Raw genomic sequence first — 16693 nt, 5'->3', positions numbered from 1 at the left:
AGGAGGTAATCTCTGTCCAGTTACCAGCAAGGCCTAGTTGATGTCTCTCAGAACAGTGAAGCCTTTCACATCCAAACACTGGGTCTCAAACTGACACACACACAGTGGGTCAGGGGGCAGGCAAACCGACTGGCAGACAGATGGACAAACAGTGAGAAGCAGGCAGGTAGGCAGGAAAGCATGTAGGAAAGCAGGTAGCAGCAAAATAATAGCTAAAAACAACCATGGTCTGAAAAGAAGATTTAGATACATTTCTAGCTATCGAGATAACATTTTTTTGCCTGAAGGTTCTGGTTTTATGTCAGCTGTGTATTTGACAGACAAACCAAGTGCTACACTACGTGTTTGTATGTGTCTGCATGCATGCGTGTGTGTGTGTGTTTCATGTACATCTCTGATGTAGTTCTAAAGAGACAGACAGCTGAAACATTTCAGTTTTGGAAGGTGAACAGAAAATGTGTGCCTGTCCTAACATGCAGCCACAGCTTCCCCACAACACACACATTTACACACCACACACACATATATGTGCATTACTGGACTATACAAATCTCTTCAGAGAAGACTACAAACAATGTGACTGACAGATTAGTAACTAGTAGTCTTTTAAAGTTTCACACAAACATACGGCACATATTAACTTTCCTTCACTACCTCTCTTTTTCTCGCACTCTCTCTCTCTGTGTCTCTCTCTCTCTGTCTCTCTCTCTCTCTCTCTCTGTCTCTCTCTCACACACACACACACATGCACTCACATTTTAAAAGGTCGCTAAGATAACAAAGAATGTGAGAACAAGAGTTACTCAGAGACCCCTGACAAGTGAAATCTATGACCTACATCTCTATCCCCTCAAATAACCGCACACTCACAAGTACACACAGAAGACACATACACACACACACACCCAAACATATAAAAACAGACAAAAACACACATTCATACACACAACATTCACATAAACATGCATACACACACATACACGCACACGCAGCATACACATACAAATCCACACACACACAAAGCACACATACATGCATACATGCACACACACCCACACAATGCATACACACACACCCTCACAGCTGGAGGAGTCTTCGGTCCTGTAAACTTTGGCAGGATTGCTGTAACTGACACACTCCCCCTTCCCTCTCCCTGCTAACCACACTTCCTCGCAAAGAAACAAAAGAACAGATAAAGATGGAAAAAAGCAGAGGAAGAGGAGAAGAAAACAGGGGAAAGAAAGAGATGACGAACTTCTGTTTCCTCACACGAAAACATTAAACAAACACCTTTCTTTGTTCTGTGTTTTCAATCTTGTCACTCGCAAAACACTCCAGAAAAACTCCAACAGTAACGCCATTCTCCCAGGTACTCCCCAGGACTCTCCATTTCTTGCCCTCCCTCCATCCCCCTTTCTCTCCCTCTTTCTCCCAGAGCCTTACCTTTCATGCACAGCATAGTGTCTCTCAGAGGCGGCCAATGGGACTGTGTGTGAGTCTCTCCCAACAAAGAGGAACTCTCTGACTGCACTAGCTCATAGGGAAACACAAGTTCGAACCCTGAAACACTCCCATACCTCCCTCTCTCCCTCTCTCTCCCTCTCTCTCTCTTTCTTCAATACACTCCCACTCACTCTCTCCTTCTTTCCCCTCCCACACTGTCTATCACACACTCCCACCCTGACCCCCTCCTCTTTCACTCTCTTTCTCTCTCTTGCTCTCTCTCTGTTTTGGCAGGTTGCCAGTTGTGGTGCTTTGTGAAACCCCCATGCTTTATCCCTATTCAGCTGTACATTGTCATAACAGCCCCCCTACAGCCCAACCCTGTGCCCTTGCCCCCCTCCCAAATACCCGACCTTACTCCATACTCCCTTCTACTGTACTGTAGACTGTATAGTACTGTAGTGTGAATGCACACCAGCTCAAGAACCCCTCAACTCAAGGGTCTGTCTCTAGGCAACCAATCAGGTATTTGAAGCAACACCCAATCAACAGGACTCCAAGGGTTTAGGTAAAGTCACACACATACTTTCTCTCTTTTCCTCTCTCGCACACACAACATACACACACATGGATCATTGACACACACCTTTGTACTCCTCCTCCTCCTCTTCTTCCTCCTCCTCCCCAGACTGCAGAAGAGGTGTGTGGGTCTTCAGGCAGCTAAGAGCGGAAGGCAGAACACCTGCCTTCCCCAGACTGCCTCTCTGGAGACAATGTCCTGCCCGTCTCATCTAATACTGTATAAAAAGGGTACACACACACAGGCACACATACCAGGACACACACCGGTACACAGGAAAACACACACACACCTGCAAACAACCACAGGAACACACACACACACACGAGAGTGTGCATGCACAGACACACGCTAAACAGGGAGAACACGCATTGAAGCGCTACCGACAGCAGCTGACAAAAAGGAATCCTGGACAGCTATTTGGTCTGTGAGATCAGACACTTGATCGTTGCTCCTCCTCCTAAAACTTATCACACACACACACGCACGGGATCCTAGCTGCATGCTTATCCTAACACAAGTGAGAAAGTGTTGCCTGTCTGGTCTAACTGTTAACATAGGGAGGCAATGCTGATGTTGATGTGTGAGTGTGTGTATGTGTATGGGTTACCAATATGAAGGGAGGTTATGAACAATATGATTGCCAATATGAACAGTATTGCCAATATGAACAGTAGACAGACAGGAAAACAAACATCTAGATTTTGTGTGACTAAGTGTCCCCCCTGTATGACCCACAGCATGAGCTGTAATCCCAAAGGCTGCTTTAGGCTTCTCTCGCTCTCTCTCTCTCTCTCTCTCTCTCCATCCCTCCCTCGCTCCCTCTCTCTCTGCCTCCATCCCTCTCTCCTTCCCTTTGTCCCTTCCTCTCTCTCCCTAACACTATTGCTTTTACGTGTTCTCACTTTCTTCACTGTATCTCTATCTTTTTATATGCTTCCACTTTTTCCACTGGCGCTCTATTTCCCTCTATAATGCTCTCCCTCTCTCTCTCACACACACACCTGTGCTCTCTTTATGTCTCTTATCTCTGTGCCTCTCTCTCTCAGAGGTAGTGCCCCAGCCTGCCTCCTCCCTCCAAAGACAGAAATAGACTTATTAATCACCTTAACCTGGCTACTAAGGGAGAGAGAGATATCGGGGAGAGATGGGGGAGGAGAGAGAGACAAAATAAAGATTGAAACTGTAAATTACAGAAGTAAATCCACATGTGCTAATAACAACAAAGTGCTAAATATTCAAACAAAGCATCGCGTATGTGGTATTGATTCATCAATAATTCCACTGAAAATCAATCCAAGGCCTGGATTTTTGCATTATCGAAGTTTGATCCTTCTGTAGAGAAAATGCATCATGCAATGCCACTAGATGGCATTACATGACAGAATACTGGCATTGCACCGTCACGCTTTATTCAATATGGAGTGGCCCTCGCGGCGATAACTGTGGTGTTTTCTTCCGGACCATATGAGAAACGGCCGAGTTATTTCCTTTGTGTCCCAACATTTATTTTTTTAAATCTTTCTTTGTATCCTAGTCTCCTTATGTCCTTCGATTTACCCATAGAGGGCGCTACTTGCTAAAGTTGTTCTTTGTAAATGTGTTATAAAAGCGGACGGTCCCTAACTACGAACAGAACTGCACTTTAGTCCTGAAATGAAAACATTGCGGCAAAAATAGACTTCCTATTGGTGCATACAGTCGATACGTGTCGTTTGTTTACACACCCAAATTCCTGTCCTGGTATAAGTTTTGGATGGCTCGCAAGGCACTTACGGCAATAAGTCAGACAGTTGTCTTGAAATAGCCTATATTTTAGCTGTTGCAAACGTAGCCCTCTTTTATGTATTTACATTAGGTCAATCCGTGACAGCTGGCTATCGCTGACAGCTATCAGGGGAAATAAACAACTGTTGCTGCATCCACACCCCGATAAGAGAAGTTGTCACAGAACTATTCACGCTAGAGCGCTCCCAGAGAATTCTTTCTTTTCCGGGTTGTCATTTTCTTGGACTGTGGGTGGGAAACTAAACATCAGTTGGGGAAAAACAGGATTGACTGGTTTGCATAGAAATGGATGACGGTGTCGTAGTTTGTGAAGCTCCTTAGCAGAATTACATCACACCAGTGTATAGGAAGGTTTTTTTTTCTGAAACTTTGTGAACGACTCAATTCTTGTGCGAGGGCACTGGCACCGGCTGAGGACTGTTTTTGTGAAGACGATAACACGAGGAAAACTTCTAAATGTTTCAGCGATGGCTGCCAAGGTACTGAATACCATCCAAATGATGTGCTTGTTAATGTTTTGCCCTAACCAGGTGCCAACTCTATTTATAGGGTAATATTCGAGTCAGCGGAGTATATTATATGTACCAGTACTATAGAATAGTATTGTTTGGCTGGTAGGTTACTGTTGTTGACGTGAGGTTGCTACCCAGGTTTCTTCCCATAATAGTCAAAGTTAAAGTGTGCCTACTCACACCACGTAGTCATTCGCTTTTAGCGGTGTGTGTGTGTAGACTTCTGTGCGCGTGCATGTACAGTACGTGCGTGTATTAACGCCGTTCAGCCCCTTCCTTGCCCAAGAGGACAAGTAGGCCCAAGTACAGTAAATAAGATAAATCAAGTCAACACAAGGATAAGCCTGGAGTTACAGCACTATTCTCTCATTGTGACCACAGTTGCTACCTGCAGCCTAGCTGCCTGGCACTCTGGTATAAAGACAAAGGAATGTCCAGGCAGGATGTGTGAACCAGGCCCCCCCCCCCCCCCCACACACACACATACTTTTGTTAACTGTGTTTCAGGCCCAAGTGTTATACGACTTTACCGCTGAACCTGGCAACAATGAGCTGACTGTTAGAGAAGGAGAGACCCTCACTGTGATCAACCAGGTAAAAGATGGAACACACACACACACACACACACTGTCACACCTACACACACTGTCACACACACACACACATCTGTACACTTTCAATCCTGTACACACCAGTGTGCAGCATAGAAATAGGGAGTCAGGTGGCTGAGCGGTGAGGGAATCGGGCTAGTAATCCGAAGGTTGCCAGTTCGATTCCCGGTCATGCCAACTGACGTTGTGTCCTTGGGCAAGGCACTTCACCCTACTTGCCTCAGGGGAATGTCCCTGTACTGTCTGCTAAATGACTAAATGTAAATGTCTAAATGTAATTCGTTCTGTCCTGTAGAATGTAGGTGGAGGCTGGATAGAAGCTCAGAACTCCAGAGGAGACAGTGGACTCGTGCCCGAAGATTACTTGGAGGTGTGTGTGTGTGTGTAGTGGGCATCTGTTGGCGATTATGGATGACTGAAGGAAACACATGCAGTACTAGATGATTCCCACGTGTGTGTTTTATGCCATACTTTACTATCCTGTAGTAGCTTCTGGTGTGCTGTAGAAGAATGTCTGCACAGGAAAACCAGGAATGCTTTCATCCTCTTACCGCTCTCCATTCCTCCCTCCCTCGCTCCATCCATCCACCTCTTCTTCCCTCCATCCCCTCATTTCTTCATTCCTCCCTCGTTCCATCCCTCCGTCTCTCTCCTCTCTCAGCTGAGTGGAGCACAGACAGCCACTGCCTATACGAGTACCTACAGTCAGGCAGCTGCAAACAACACACAGGTATTACACACACTCACCTAAACACACACACACACTTGTGCACACTTGGGACTGATAGAGGTAGAGTATGATTAGCTTATTATGGGCTGTTTGAATCCAAGCATCTCAGGACCAAATCGTTCCTTGCTTGTTACCGTAGCAGCTACTCGGTATCCCTGCAGGCTTTCTGGAGCAGGGGGCGGGGCGGGGGAAGGGTTCCTGGATAACAAGCTCTGTCGGTTACCCCTCTAGAACCTATGGATTCTATCTGGTAGTTTCAATACCAATTCGGAGTTCATATGAACGAGTTAGAGAATCAGGATGACAGGAGAAGGGAGGGTGGAAGTAGCCTGAGAGGACGAGGAAGAGATAGAGGTATACTTTTAAGAGTGAGAGGAACAGAGAGAGAGAGAGTCATAAAGGAAGGCAGTGAGAAAGGAAGAGAGAGAGACAGACAGAGAGAGGGGGGGTTGGGGGGAGGAGCCAAAGTGAGCTAGGACAAGACCCTTTTGTTTATTAAATAGTTATATAATATCCAATGACATCATCGATCGCCTCAGTGACTGACACAGTGGGGTGTGTGTGTCCTGTCCACATGCAAATCATTCTGACGGAGGGCACTGATGTGGTTGGGTACCATTCAGAACTAAGATCAACACCAGATTAAAGTGTTCCACTATTCAGGCATGCTGGTCATTGACAAAAACTTCAGCCATCCATTAAGCAGAGAGACTGGACATCATCAGCCACTGACAAAACACTGGAGATGGTTGTATGGTTGATGTGGATGTAGTCATAGCCATTTGCACAACCAAGGTCAGCCCAAAGCTCGCTTCAACCATTAAGACATTTATTTATGTACACACATCCTCCCGCACGCACACACACAGGTACATAGATGACCTTAGCCAGTGGACAAAGTACTTAAAGAGATACTTGAACACACACAAACAGGTAAACAACAATACCATAGTCAAAGCCAGATTAGAGGTATTGGGCCTTTGTGCTTGGAGACCTAAGAGCTCCTTATTTAGCTGTGTGTGTGTGTGTGTGTGTGTGTGTGTGTGTGTGTGTGTGTGTGTGTGTGTGTGTGTGTGTGTGTGTGTGTGTGTGTGTGTGTGTGTGTGTGTGTGTGTGTGTGTGTGTGTGTGTGTGTGTGTGTGTGTGTGTGTGTGTGTGTGGGTCTGGGGGGGTCTGGGGATGGAAGGGAGGCGGTGGGTATATATTGTTTATGCTTAAGGAACTCTTAAAAAATTCCCAGGATTCAGTGTTGATGTTGTTTGCAGGTTGCCAATGGCAATGACCCAAGGTCTGGAGGCGGAGCTTATACTACTGACACAGCCGGAGGATGGGACCAGCAGACCACAGGTGACTACACACACACACACACACAGCAGACCACAGGTGACTACACGCACACACACAGCAGACCACAGGTGACTACACACACACACACACAGCAGACCACAGGTGACTACACACACGCACACAGCAGAGCACAGGTGACTACACAAACACACACAGCAGAGCACAGGTGACTACACACACACACACATACTGTTTACAAAATATATATATATTTGTGCGTGTGCATAGGTGGAGGTGAGGATGATGATGGTGAGTGGGATGATGAGTGGGATGATGACAGGTCCACGGGGGGCTACACTGACACCCACGGGGAGGAGGAGCCAGGGGCCATGGGGCGCAACACACAGTCCTCCACCATGAAGATATCACGCAACAAGTAAGAACCACACACACACACATCATCCACCATGAAGAAATCACGCAACATGTAAGAACCACACACACACACACACACGGCAGATAAGCAGCAGTGTGACATGTCCTGTGTGAACAGGTTTCCCTTCTCTAAGACTCCTAACCCAGAAGTGTTCCTGCTAGGAAGCCTCCCAGCCAGAGGCAAAGACAGACTGCCCATCTACGTGAGTCCAGCCTAGTCCATACACCCCTCCATACACCCCTCCATACACCCCTCCATACAGACCCCCCCATCCCTCCATACAGACCCCTACACCCCTCCATATATCCCTCTGACAGGCTCCATCTTGTTTTACTGGCTCCATGTTCCCCCTCTGTCTGACTCCCTTTGTGTCTCTCTGTCTCTTTGTCTCTCTCTCTCACTCTGTGTCTATGTCTCTCTCCCTCCCGCTCCAGATGGGGGAGGTGGGCCCGGTGTGGCTCTACCCTCAGTCTCCTCTGGACTGTGTCGTTGCCGACCCCAAGAAGGGCTCCAAGATGTACGGCCTGAAGAGCTACATCGAGTACCAGGTCACCCCTAATGTGAGTCACACACACACACCAGGTCACCCCTAATGTGAGTCACACACACATAGAATATCCTTATGTTGATCTCTGCCTTGATGTTCTGTTCCAGACAACCAATCGACCTGTCAATCACAGGTATAAGCACTTTGATTGGCTGTACGAGCGTCTGCTGCACAAGTTTGGTTCGGCCGTCCCCATCCCCTCCCTCCCTGACAAACAGGTCACAGGTCAGTGGTTGCCATCACAGACGCCGCATTTAAATGACCCTTCAGCATGAAGTGATTTCTATTTCACATGCTTTATTGGACAGTTTGTAAAGTGTGTCAGGAAAGGCAGTGAGAGAGAGAGGGGAAGACAAAGCGAAGGGCCGAGGCCAGATTTGAACCCAGGCCGGCCGCGGTAAGGCCTCCGCCTACGTAGTACGCGCACTTATCCAGGGATCTACCGGCGCTCCCCATGAAGTGCTCTCTCTCCGGGGTGAGGAGAAGTCGGCCATCTTGTGTGGTCCCCCTGAGCGTCCGTGTGTGTGTTGCCTGGCAGGTCGTTTTGAGGAGGAGTTCATCAGGATGAGGATGGAGCGCCTGCAGGGCTGGATGAACCGCATGTGTCGCCACCCGGTGGTCTGCAGCAGCGAGGCGTTCCAGCTCTTCCTCACCTACCGAGACGAGAAGGTGTGTGGACTGGGCGAGGCTTTGTGTATTCTTGCTGGGTGTGTGTGTGTGCGTGTGTGTGTGTGTGTATTTGTGGTCCTGTCTCCTGTGTATTTCTAGTAGCTGTGTGATACATCTGGATGTGTGTGTGTGTGTGTGTGTGTGTGTGTGTGTGTGTGTGTGTGTGTAGGAGTGGAAGATGGGGAAGAGGAAAGCAGAGAAAGATGAGAACATTGGCCCCATGATCTTCTCCTTCATAGACCCTGATGCTCCAGACATGGAACCCCATGAAGTGTATGTGAAACACACACACACACAATAGCACTAATGCTGTGTAAAAGTTCTAGACGGTCCTGTATGTGTGTGTTTGTGTGTGTAGGGAGCAGAAATGTGAGATGTACAGTAGATTCACCAAGGCCATGGATGATGGGGTGAAAGACCTGCTCAATGTCGGGCAGGTGCACTGGAAACGCTGCACTGGGCGTAAGTATCTGAACACACACACACACACACAAACCCCAATCACAAGTGTTTTTAACATGTCATTTCCTGTAATTATATGTGCAGCTTTGCCCAAGGAGTACCAGAGAATTGGCAAGGCCTTTCAAAACCTGTCTTCAGTCTTCAACACCAGTGGATATAAAGGTAGATCAATTCTCCCCTGCTAATGTGGTTGTCTCTGTCCTACATACTGAGGATAGGCTGACTGTCCTGTGTGTGTGTGTTTTCAGGAGAGGCTACATTGACAGACGCACTGACAGCTGCAGGGAAAACGTACGAGGAAATTGCACTGATAGTGGCTGAACAGGTAATACACACTCACACAAACACACACACATCTACACACACATCCTGACTGTACACTGGTCATTTCTGTCCTTGGACTGTTTCCTCTGCTGAACGGAGATGTACTTCCTGTTTCCCTCTGGCCTCAACCCCATACCTTCCGCACCTCCATATCCCCTTCCCTCTGTGTTTCTCTCCAAGTCAAACCCTTCACCTTACGACCACAAATCAATCCTGTTGTTTTTGTTTCTCATGTTTGACTGCAGCCAAGGAGAGATCTGCATTTCCTGATGGAGACCAACAATGAGTACAAGGGTCTGCTGGGCTGCTTCCCTGACACCATAGGAGTCCACAAGGTAGTTATGCTGTGTGTGTCCAGCCCTGTCTGTCTGTTTGTCTCTCTGTCTGTCTGTCTGTCTGCTCCTTTGCTGTGCTGTGTGTATGTCCAGCCCTGTCTGTCTGTTTGTCTCTCTGTCTGTCTGTCTGCTCCTCTGCTGTGCTGTGTGTATGTCCAGCCCTGTCTGTCTGTTTGTCTCTCTGTCTGTCTGTCTGCTCCTCTGCTGTGCTGTGTGTATATCCAGCCCTGTCTGTCTGTCTGTCTGTCTGTCTGTCTGTCTGCTCCTCTGCTGTGCTGTGTGTATGTCCAGCCCTGTCTGTCTGTCTGTCTGTCTGTCTGTCTGTCTGCTCCTCTGCTGTGCTGTGTGTATGTCCAGCCCTGTCTGTCTGTCTGCTCCTCTGCTGTGCTGTGTGTATGTCCAGCCCTGTCTGTCTATCTCGAATGCTACTGTGTTTTTAGAGACCACAGCATAGCAGTAGAGGTCTGGTTTACCATATCTGCAGTTAGTGATATTACAAAATGATTTTTACTGAGACTGTGTGTGTCCGTGTGCTTGTGTGTCCAGGCAGCGATAGAGAAGGTGAAGGAGGGAGACAAAATGGTGGCAGCTGGAAAGATCAACTCCCAGGACAAGCTGACCATGGCCAAACGCATCAGCACCATGTCTTACTCATTACAAGGTACCACACACACACGCACGCACACACTCACTCACCTGCAGGGTGTGTAACCTGACTCTCTCCACCTGCCTGTTGTGTTCACAGCTGAGATGAACCACTTTCATAGCAACCGTATCTATGACTACAACCGAGTCATGCAACTCTATCTGGAGGAGCAGATCAAGTTCTATGACACGGTGAGAAGAAGAGATTGAGAGAAAGAAGGAGGGGGGGTGGAGAAAAGGATGGAGAGGGGATGTTTTCATTATGTCTGACATTTAAATTGAATTAATGAAAAGTTTCAATTTTGTTCTTTCTTTTATAGATCGCTGAGAAGCTGAGACAAGCTTTGGGAAAGTTTACCACACTGTGAAGAAAAAGAAATGCCCCAGTCTGATACATTTCACCCCCCACCCATCTGGAACTCAGACTGATGACAAGCTACGGTGTTCCCTGCTGCTACATCATCCTCACCCTCTTCATCCTCACCCTCTTCATCCTCACCCTCTTCATCCTCATCCTCTTCATCCTCACCCTCTTCATCCTCACCCTCTTCATCCTCACCCTCTTCTCCCTCTCTGTCCCGTTCTTCCTGTTTTCCGGTCAGGTCAGGCCTCCAGCCTGGAGAGCTGCTCTGTCTACGGTCCAGGACTCTTACCTGTTTCATGTTTGTGTCAATAAGGGAGAGTGTGTAGGTGACTGAGCCACTTCAACCCCTCTCTCTCCTCCCTCCCCTCCTCCACTCCCCTCACCCCACCCCCACCTCTCCTCTCCTCTGACAAACAGCACACTGCTGGCAGTGTGCTTCCACCCCCCCTGCTCCTCTCCTCCCTCTCCTCCCCCTGAACCACCACAGTCCAGTTCACACAAACACACAGACACAAACACATTTAGAGACACGTTTCACATTCACTAACCTCTCTCTCTCTCTCTCTCTCTCTCTCTCTCTCTCTCTCTCTCTCTCTCTCCATTGGAGCTCTCTTTGGTGGCCTTGCGCTGTAAGGGAATTACATTTTTTGTTTGTTGGGACCAAATTAATTAACAAACATTTAATATATGGCAACTATGATTTGAAATATGATATAAATATATGTATAAGGAAACCCATATAGTCTAGTTACAAAACTACTCTGTTGATGGTTTCTTTTATGAGTCTGCTAACAGTAAACTGTGTAAATATAACAGTATGTAACATTTTTTCACAATCTGGGAAAATAAAATTTTATTTGTATCACTCATTGTTGTTTTGAGTGATTTTTGTGTTTTTTGTGAGTGTGTGCAGTGGAGGGTGTGTCCTTGGGGAATAGTGTTGATGTTTCCAGGAGGAAAGCTGTATTCTGTAGTCAAGAGCAGAGCCAGTGTTCTGGGCTTCCTGGTGGGGTCGCTTGCCATGACCTTTGAACCCCCCGGCAGGAAGTGGGGATAGGAAGTGGTTCATCTTTGACTAGAGACAGGAGTGTGTGTCTGATCAATGACAACCTGACCATTTCATTTCAATTGTTATGCATGTTTGTGTATATTCTTTATTTGATGGCCTGGCATTTTGAATGGGGAAATTCTCTCACGACTTACCTCCTCTCCTCCCACGTCTCTCCATCTCTCCCCCTCCCTGCCCCCCCTCTGTCCCCTGCCCCCCCTCCCTTTCTCCTTCCTTCTCCCTCATCTCCCCTTCCCCCTCTCTCTGTCAATGACAGACAGGATTATGATGTTCTAGTGGGTCGCAGGGAGATAAGGATATCTATGGAGCACAGCTTAGGAACTGGCCTGCCAACTAGCACGCAACACACACTTACCTGCTCATACTCTACACCTAAGCACATACATACCTGCCTTATATGCACAGACATACTGCACACACAGTCATACTAACTCACAGACATACACACAGCCACACACAAGCCTACTGACTTCCGGGCATCGGGGCTCATGCATTAAGCATATACTATACGGCATGGTGTTGTTCTGTGTTACTGTATTTCAATTTTTCAAAGCGATTCTGTTTTTATTGTTTAAAAGGCGAACAGCAGTTGAAAAGCAACAGGCGCTGGAGAGACAAAGCCCACACAGACATTCTGACAGAACTAACCAGGCAAACAAAATGTAGAAAACTTCCCAAAAAGCTTAACGTTGAAGACCTCTCCTTTACAAAGAGAGTGTAAACACATAATTATACAGCAACTGTGTTTCAGTGTGACTGCTTGGAAATGTCAGTTACTCAAAGCAACGGTCCCCAGTTGCCTAGAGCTGTACAGGTATGTATCAGTACTCCTCCCTTGTGACCAGGGCCTGTGCCCAGGGCTGTGTTGGCCACATACCCACACTGTCCTGCATCAGATATACACAGTATACACATTTACAGACATGGAGCATGTCCTTTATATTCACGGTTCAATCCCTCTACTCCTGTTGTGTCTCTGACTAAATATCAAACTCTCTCCCTCGCTCATTCTTTCCATTTCTCTGTCTTTTCCCTTTCTCTCCCACTTTCTCTCTCTTTCTCCTATCCTCTCTATCTCCCTATTTATTTCTCTCTCTCTCTCTCTCTCTCTCTCTCTCTCTCTCTCTCTCTCTCTCTCTCTCTCTCTCTCTCTCTCTCTCTCTCTGTCTCTGTCTCTGTCTCTGTCTCTGTCTCTGTCTCTGTCTCTGTCTCTGTCTCTGTCTCTCTCTCTCTCTCTCTCTCTCTCTCTCTCTCTCTCTCTCTCTCTCTCTCTCTCTCTCTCTCTCTCTCTCTCTGTCTCTCTGTCTCTCTGTCTCTCTGTCTCTCTGTCTCTCTCTCTCTCTGTCTCTCTCTCAGGAGAAAGGGAAAGTCACAATGCTGGCCATCCCCTCTGCCCAGCCCCTCTGTCCATTCCATGGCGTGCTGACCCCTGGTATGTGGGCTACTCCACGAGCACCTCAGCCAATGGTGTGACTCCCCCGACCAGCTGTCTCTGTGATGTCACGGCCACTCCCGTCGTCGAGGAGACGTCACGGGGACAGGCGGGGCCGGAAGGTTCGTGGTCGTATCATCATGGTGACCTTCCTCATGGAGTAATAATCCGAGTCCTTCCAGGTGTACCAGACCACTCCATCAGGTCCCAACAGGTTCTTACTCTTGGACAGGTAGCGCCCCCCCTGGTGGCGACAAACACACATGACGGTCACCTCTCCACTCCCAGCACAAGGGCTTCCAGCACACTTGACTGTATTCTGCTGGTGCTCAAGAGTTGCTTTGAAAACGCGTATTTGTGTTTTTGTTGTTGTTGTGATGGTGCATATGTGTGTGCACATGTGTACACGTGACTGTGTGTGGGCATGTTTTTGTGATTATTTGTGTGTGTGTGTGTGCACCACTATCATCATGGTACCTTGTAGTAGACTCCATTGAGGTTGGCGTAGAAGCACTGATGGTACCACCACCCCGCATGGGAGATCTCTGCACAGATGTTACCTGTGTCTGGGGTGCTGAAACTCTGCTTGTCGTGGTACCACCCGAACGAGTCCTCCACAGTGCCGCTGAACCCAGACACGTGGAGGCGGTACTGGTTCTCCTCATCCTCTATGCTGCATGGTGGACACACACACACACACACACACGTTTACATTTGGTGAAGGGTGTGTGTTTTTGTGTGAGTCTGTGTGTAGTTGCATTTCTTTGTGACATGTGTGTGTGAGTTTGGTGTGTTTGCTGTGATATTTTAGAGGAAGAGAGGAAGTGATGGAAAGACCCAGTGTGTGTGTGTGTTAGTGTATGCATATGTTTAGCGTGTGTGTGTGCGTGTGGTTGCCACCTGAAGCTCTGGTAGAGAGCGTGTTTGTGTTTGTGCATCCAGTCCTCCAGGTCTATCCTCAGGCTGTAGTCTCCCTGCCCTGTCAGGTGGTGCAGGTGGTCGTTCCCCAGCCAGTGCTCGGCCCTCAGCTCCCCGAAACCGTCCCTGTAGTCCTGCCACTTACGGTTGAAGTTCACCTTCCCATCCTGACGCCTCTGGAACACCGTCCAGCCCCCGCCTGGACGACACACACACGCCAGCACAGGTCAACACTTCCGCGTAGTCAGGTGGCTAAGCGGTGAGGGAGTCGGGCTAGTAATCTGAAGGTTGCCAGTTAGATTCCCAGCCGTGCCAAATGACATGTCCTTGGGCAAGACACTTCACCCTACTTGCCTCGGGGGAATGTCCCTGTACTTACTGTAAGTCGCTCTGGATAAGAGCGTCTGCTAAATGTGTAGATGCGTGTGTGTGAGTACGTGTGTGTGTTTATGTGTGTGTGTGAGTCTCACCCTCTGTCTCCATGTCACAGTAGACCTCCACAGGGAGAGAGCCCAGGGAGGGCACCACAGTGTACACCCCAGAACGATGCACGCCGTTGTAGTAGAGAGACGCACAGTCTATGGGACAGTTTCTCACATGCTGCACCTCTAGGGGGCACCACACACACACACACACATCATGACTGGATGCTTTTTTAATACAATGCTACTCACACTAGAAGTATAAGGTGTGAGTGTATGTCAGGGCAGTGTGTGTGTTAGGGCAGTGTGTGTGTGTGTGTGTGTGCGCGTACCCGGGTGCAGGGCCTGCTGCGTGCTGAGCAGGGGCGAGGTCCTGACGATGTTGATCATGCAGCCGGGGTTGCGCTTGACGCGCTCCACGGTCACGGTCAGGTTGCGGACCTGCGCCTGCAGCTCCAGCAACAGCGTGCCGTGCACGTGCAGCAGGGTGTCCGTCTCCGCGTACTGCAGCTCCAGCGCACGGAAGCGCTGCTCCAGGGACGAGTTCAGGTGGTTCCTCTCACATGCACATGTATGCATGCACACATACATACACACACACGCAAGCATACACATGCACACACTTAAACACAAACACACACTGTTCTTGCATACACACACACATACTTAAAGACCTCCAACACAGAACTGGTTTAATGGATCATTTTGAACCGATTACACTTGTCAGTGCAGACGTACACAGAACAGAACGCAAACATTGAGTGGTGCCCGTCTTTTCATCGCCATGCTGCAAATGTACCAAAACACGCCCAAAGTGCTGCCCGCCAGCCCGCCGTTCTGCCGCCTCTATGGAGCAATCACATTCCAGGCACAATCAAAGCCTTTCGCCCGTCATGAGTTACATTTACGAGCGGCCGAGAGTGCGTTATCCTCAGTCCCTTTGTGCCGCAGTTATCTCCAGTCCCAGCATGTCCCACTGGAGCAAGGTAGTGTGTGGTGTGTGTGTGGTGTGTGTGTGTGGTGTGTGTGTGGTGTGTGTGGTGTGTGTGTGGTGTGTGTGTGGTGTGTGGTGTGTGTGTGTGTGTGTGTGTGGTGTGTGGTGTGTGGTGTGTGTGTGTGGTGTGTGTGGTGTGTGGTGTGTGTGTGTGGTGTGTGGTGTGTGTGTGTGGTGTGTGTGTGTGGTGTGTGGTGTGTGTGTGTGGTGTGTGTGTGTGTGTGGTGTGTGGTGTGTGTGGTGTGTGTGTGTGGTGTGTGTGTGGTGTGTGTGTGTGTGGTGTGTGTGTGTGTGTGGTGTGTGTGTGTGGTGTGTGTGGTGTGTGTGTGGTGTGTGTGTGTGTGGTGTGTGTGTGTGTGTGGTGTGTGGTGTGTGTGGTGTGTGTGTGTGTGTGGTGTGTGGTGTGTGTGGTGTGTGGTGTGTGTGGTGTGTGTGTGGTGTGTGTGTGTGTGGTGTGTGTGTGTGTGTGTGGTGTGTGTGTGTGGTGTGTGTGGTGTGTGTGTGGTGTGTGTGTGTGTGTGTGTGGTGTGTGTGTGTGTGTGTGGTGTGTGTGTGTGTGTGTGGTGTGTGTGTGTGGTGTGTGTGTGTGGTGTGTGTGGTGTGTGTGTGTGTGGGGGGGGGGGAGCAGCAGTGCTAGCAGATGAACTAATAAAGCTACTTCTAAAAGTACCCCAATCCCATAATGCCTGGCACAGACAGTGGCCGGCCGGCCGTGGGTTGCGCGCGGGGGGGGGGGGCATAAGTGATTTGAAGTTGTCTGCAGTAATGAGTGGGTGTAAAGACACATCTGAACAGCGTCCTGGTTGGGGTTGAGCTCAGGCTGAATTCATAGAATGATGTGAATCGTTTTGCTGCCGGTGTTGATTGAAGGGATGTATTTTTTCGCTCTGTCACAAATGACAGATTGTGCCTGGAATGTGATTGCTCCATAGAGGCGGCAGAACGGCGGGCTGGCGGCAGCACTTTGGGCGTGTTTTGGTACATTTGCAGCATGGCGATGAAAAGACGGGCACCACTCAATGTTTGCGTTCTGTTCTGTGTACGTCTGCACTGACAAGTGTAATCGGTTCAAAATGATCCATTAAACCAGTTCTGTGTTGGAGGTCTTTGACCTATTTATGGATC

The 16693-nt window shown here is 48.6% G+C and overlaps 2 protein-coding genes across 4 annotated transcripts; one reads left to right on the top strand and one right to left on the bottom strand.

Annotated features, from left to right (window-relative positions):
* The first annotated feature begins 3821 nt into the window (after positions 1-3821).
* On the top strand, positions 3822-11600 carry snx9a (sorting nexin 9a). 3 transcript variants are annotated; one of them, XR_009928056.1, is made up of 19 exons: positions 3822-4290; positions 4831-4917; positions 5230-5304; positions 5596-5664; positions 6930-7011; positions 7240-7387; positions 7505-7589; positions 7822-7947; positions 8042-8159; positions 8473-8603; positions 8773-8876; positions 8962-9065; positions 9150-9227; positions 9314-9390; positions 9635-9724; positions 10271-10385; positions 10470-10561; positions 10690-10817; positions 10869-11600. XR_009928056.1 is itself a non-coding variant. In XM_062447037.1 (18 exons), exons 1-18 carry the CDS (start codon positions 4279-4281, stop codon positions 10735-10737), a joined length of 1641 nt encoding a protein of 546 aa, XP_062303021.1. In that variant the 5' UTR covers positions 3822-4278; the 3' UTR covers positions 10738-11600. The 3 variants fall into 3 exon arrangements, 2 of the variants coding, with proteins under 2 accessions (XP_062303021.1, XP_062303022.1); XM_062447037.1 differs by having other exon boundaries at positions 10690-11600; XM_062447038.1 differs by having other exon boundaries at positions 3824-4290; positions 7246-7387; positions 10690-11600.
* A 1412-nt stretch (positions 11601-13012) lies between these two features.
* LOC134007852 (microfibril-associated glycoprotein 4) lies at positions 13013-15153 on the bottom strand. The gene is made up of 5 exons (XM_062447569.1): positions 14907-15153; positions 14623-14760; positions 14135-14351; positions 13712-13907; positions 13013-13478 (listed from the first exon to the last, which is right to left on the bottom strand). The coding sequence occupies exons 1-5, from the start codon at positions 15151-15153 to the stop codon at positions 13332-13334; spliced, it is 945 nt and encodes a 314-aa protein (XP_062303553.1). The 3' UTR covers positions 13013-13331.
* Between the last annotated feature and the right edge of the window lie 1540 nt (positions 15154-16693).

Source organism: Osmerus eperlanus, chromosome 21, assembly GCF_963692335.1.
Source record: "Osmerus eperlanus chromosome 21, fOsmEpe2.1, whole genome shotgun sequence".
NCBI classification, from domain to species: Eukaryota; Metazoa; Chordata; class Actinopteri; order Osmeriformes; family Osmeridae; genus Osmerus; species Osmerus eperlanus.
The sequence above is the reverse complement of the archived record's forward strand: the minus strand, read 5'-3'. Positions and strand labels throughout refer to the sequence as shown.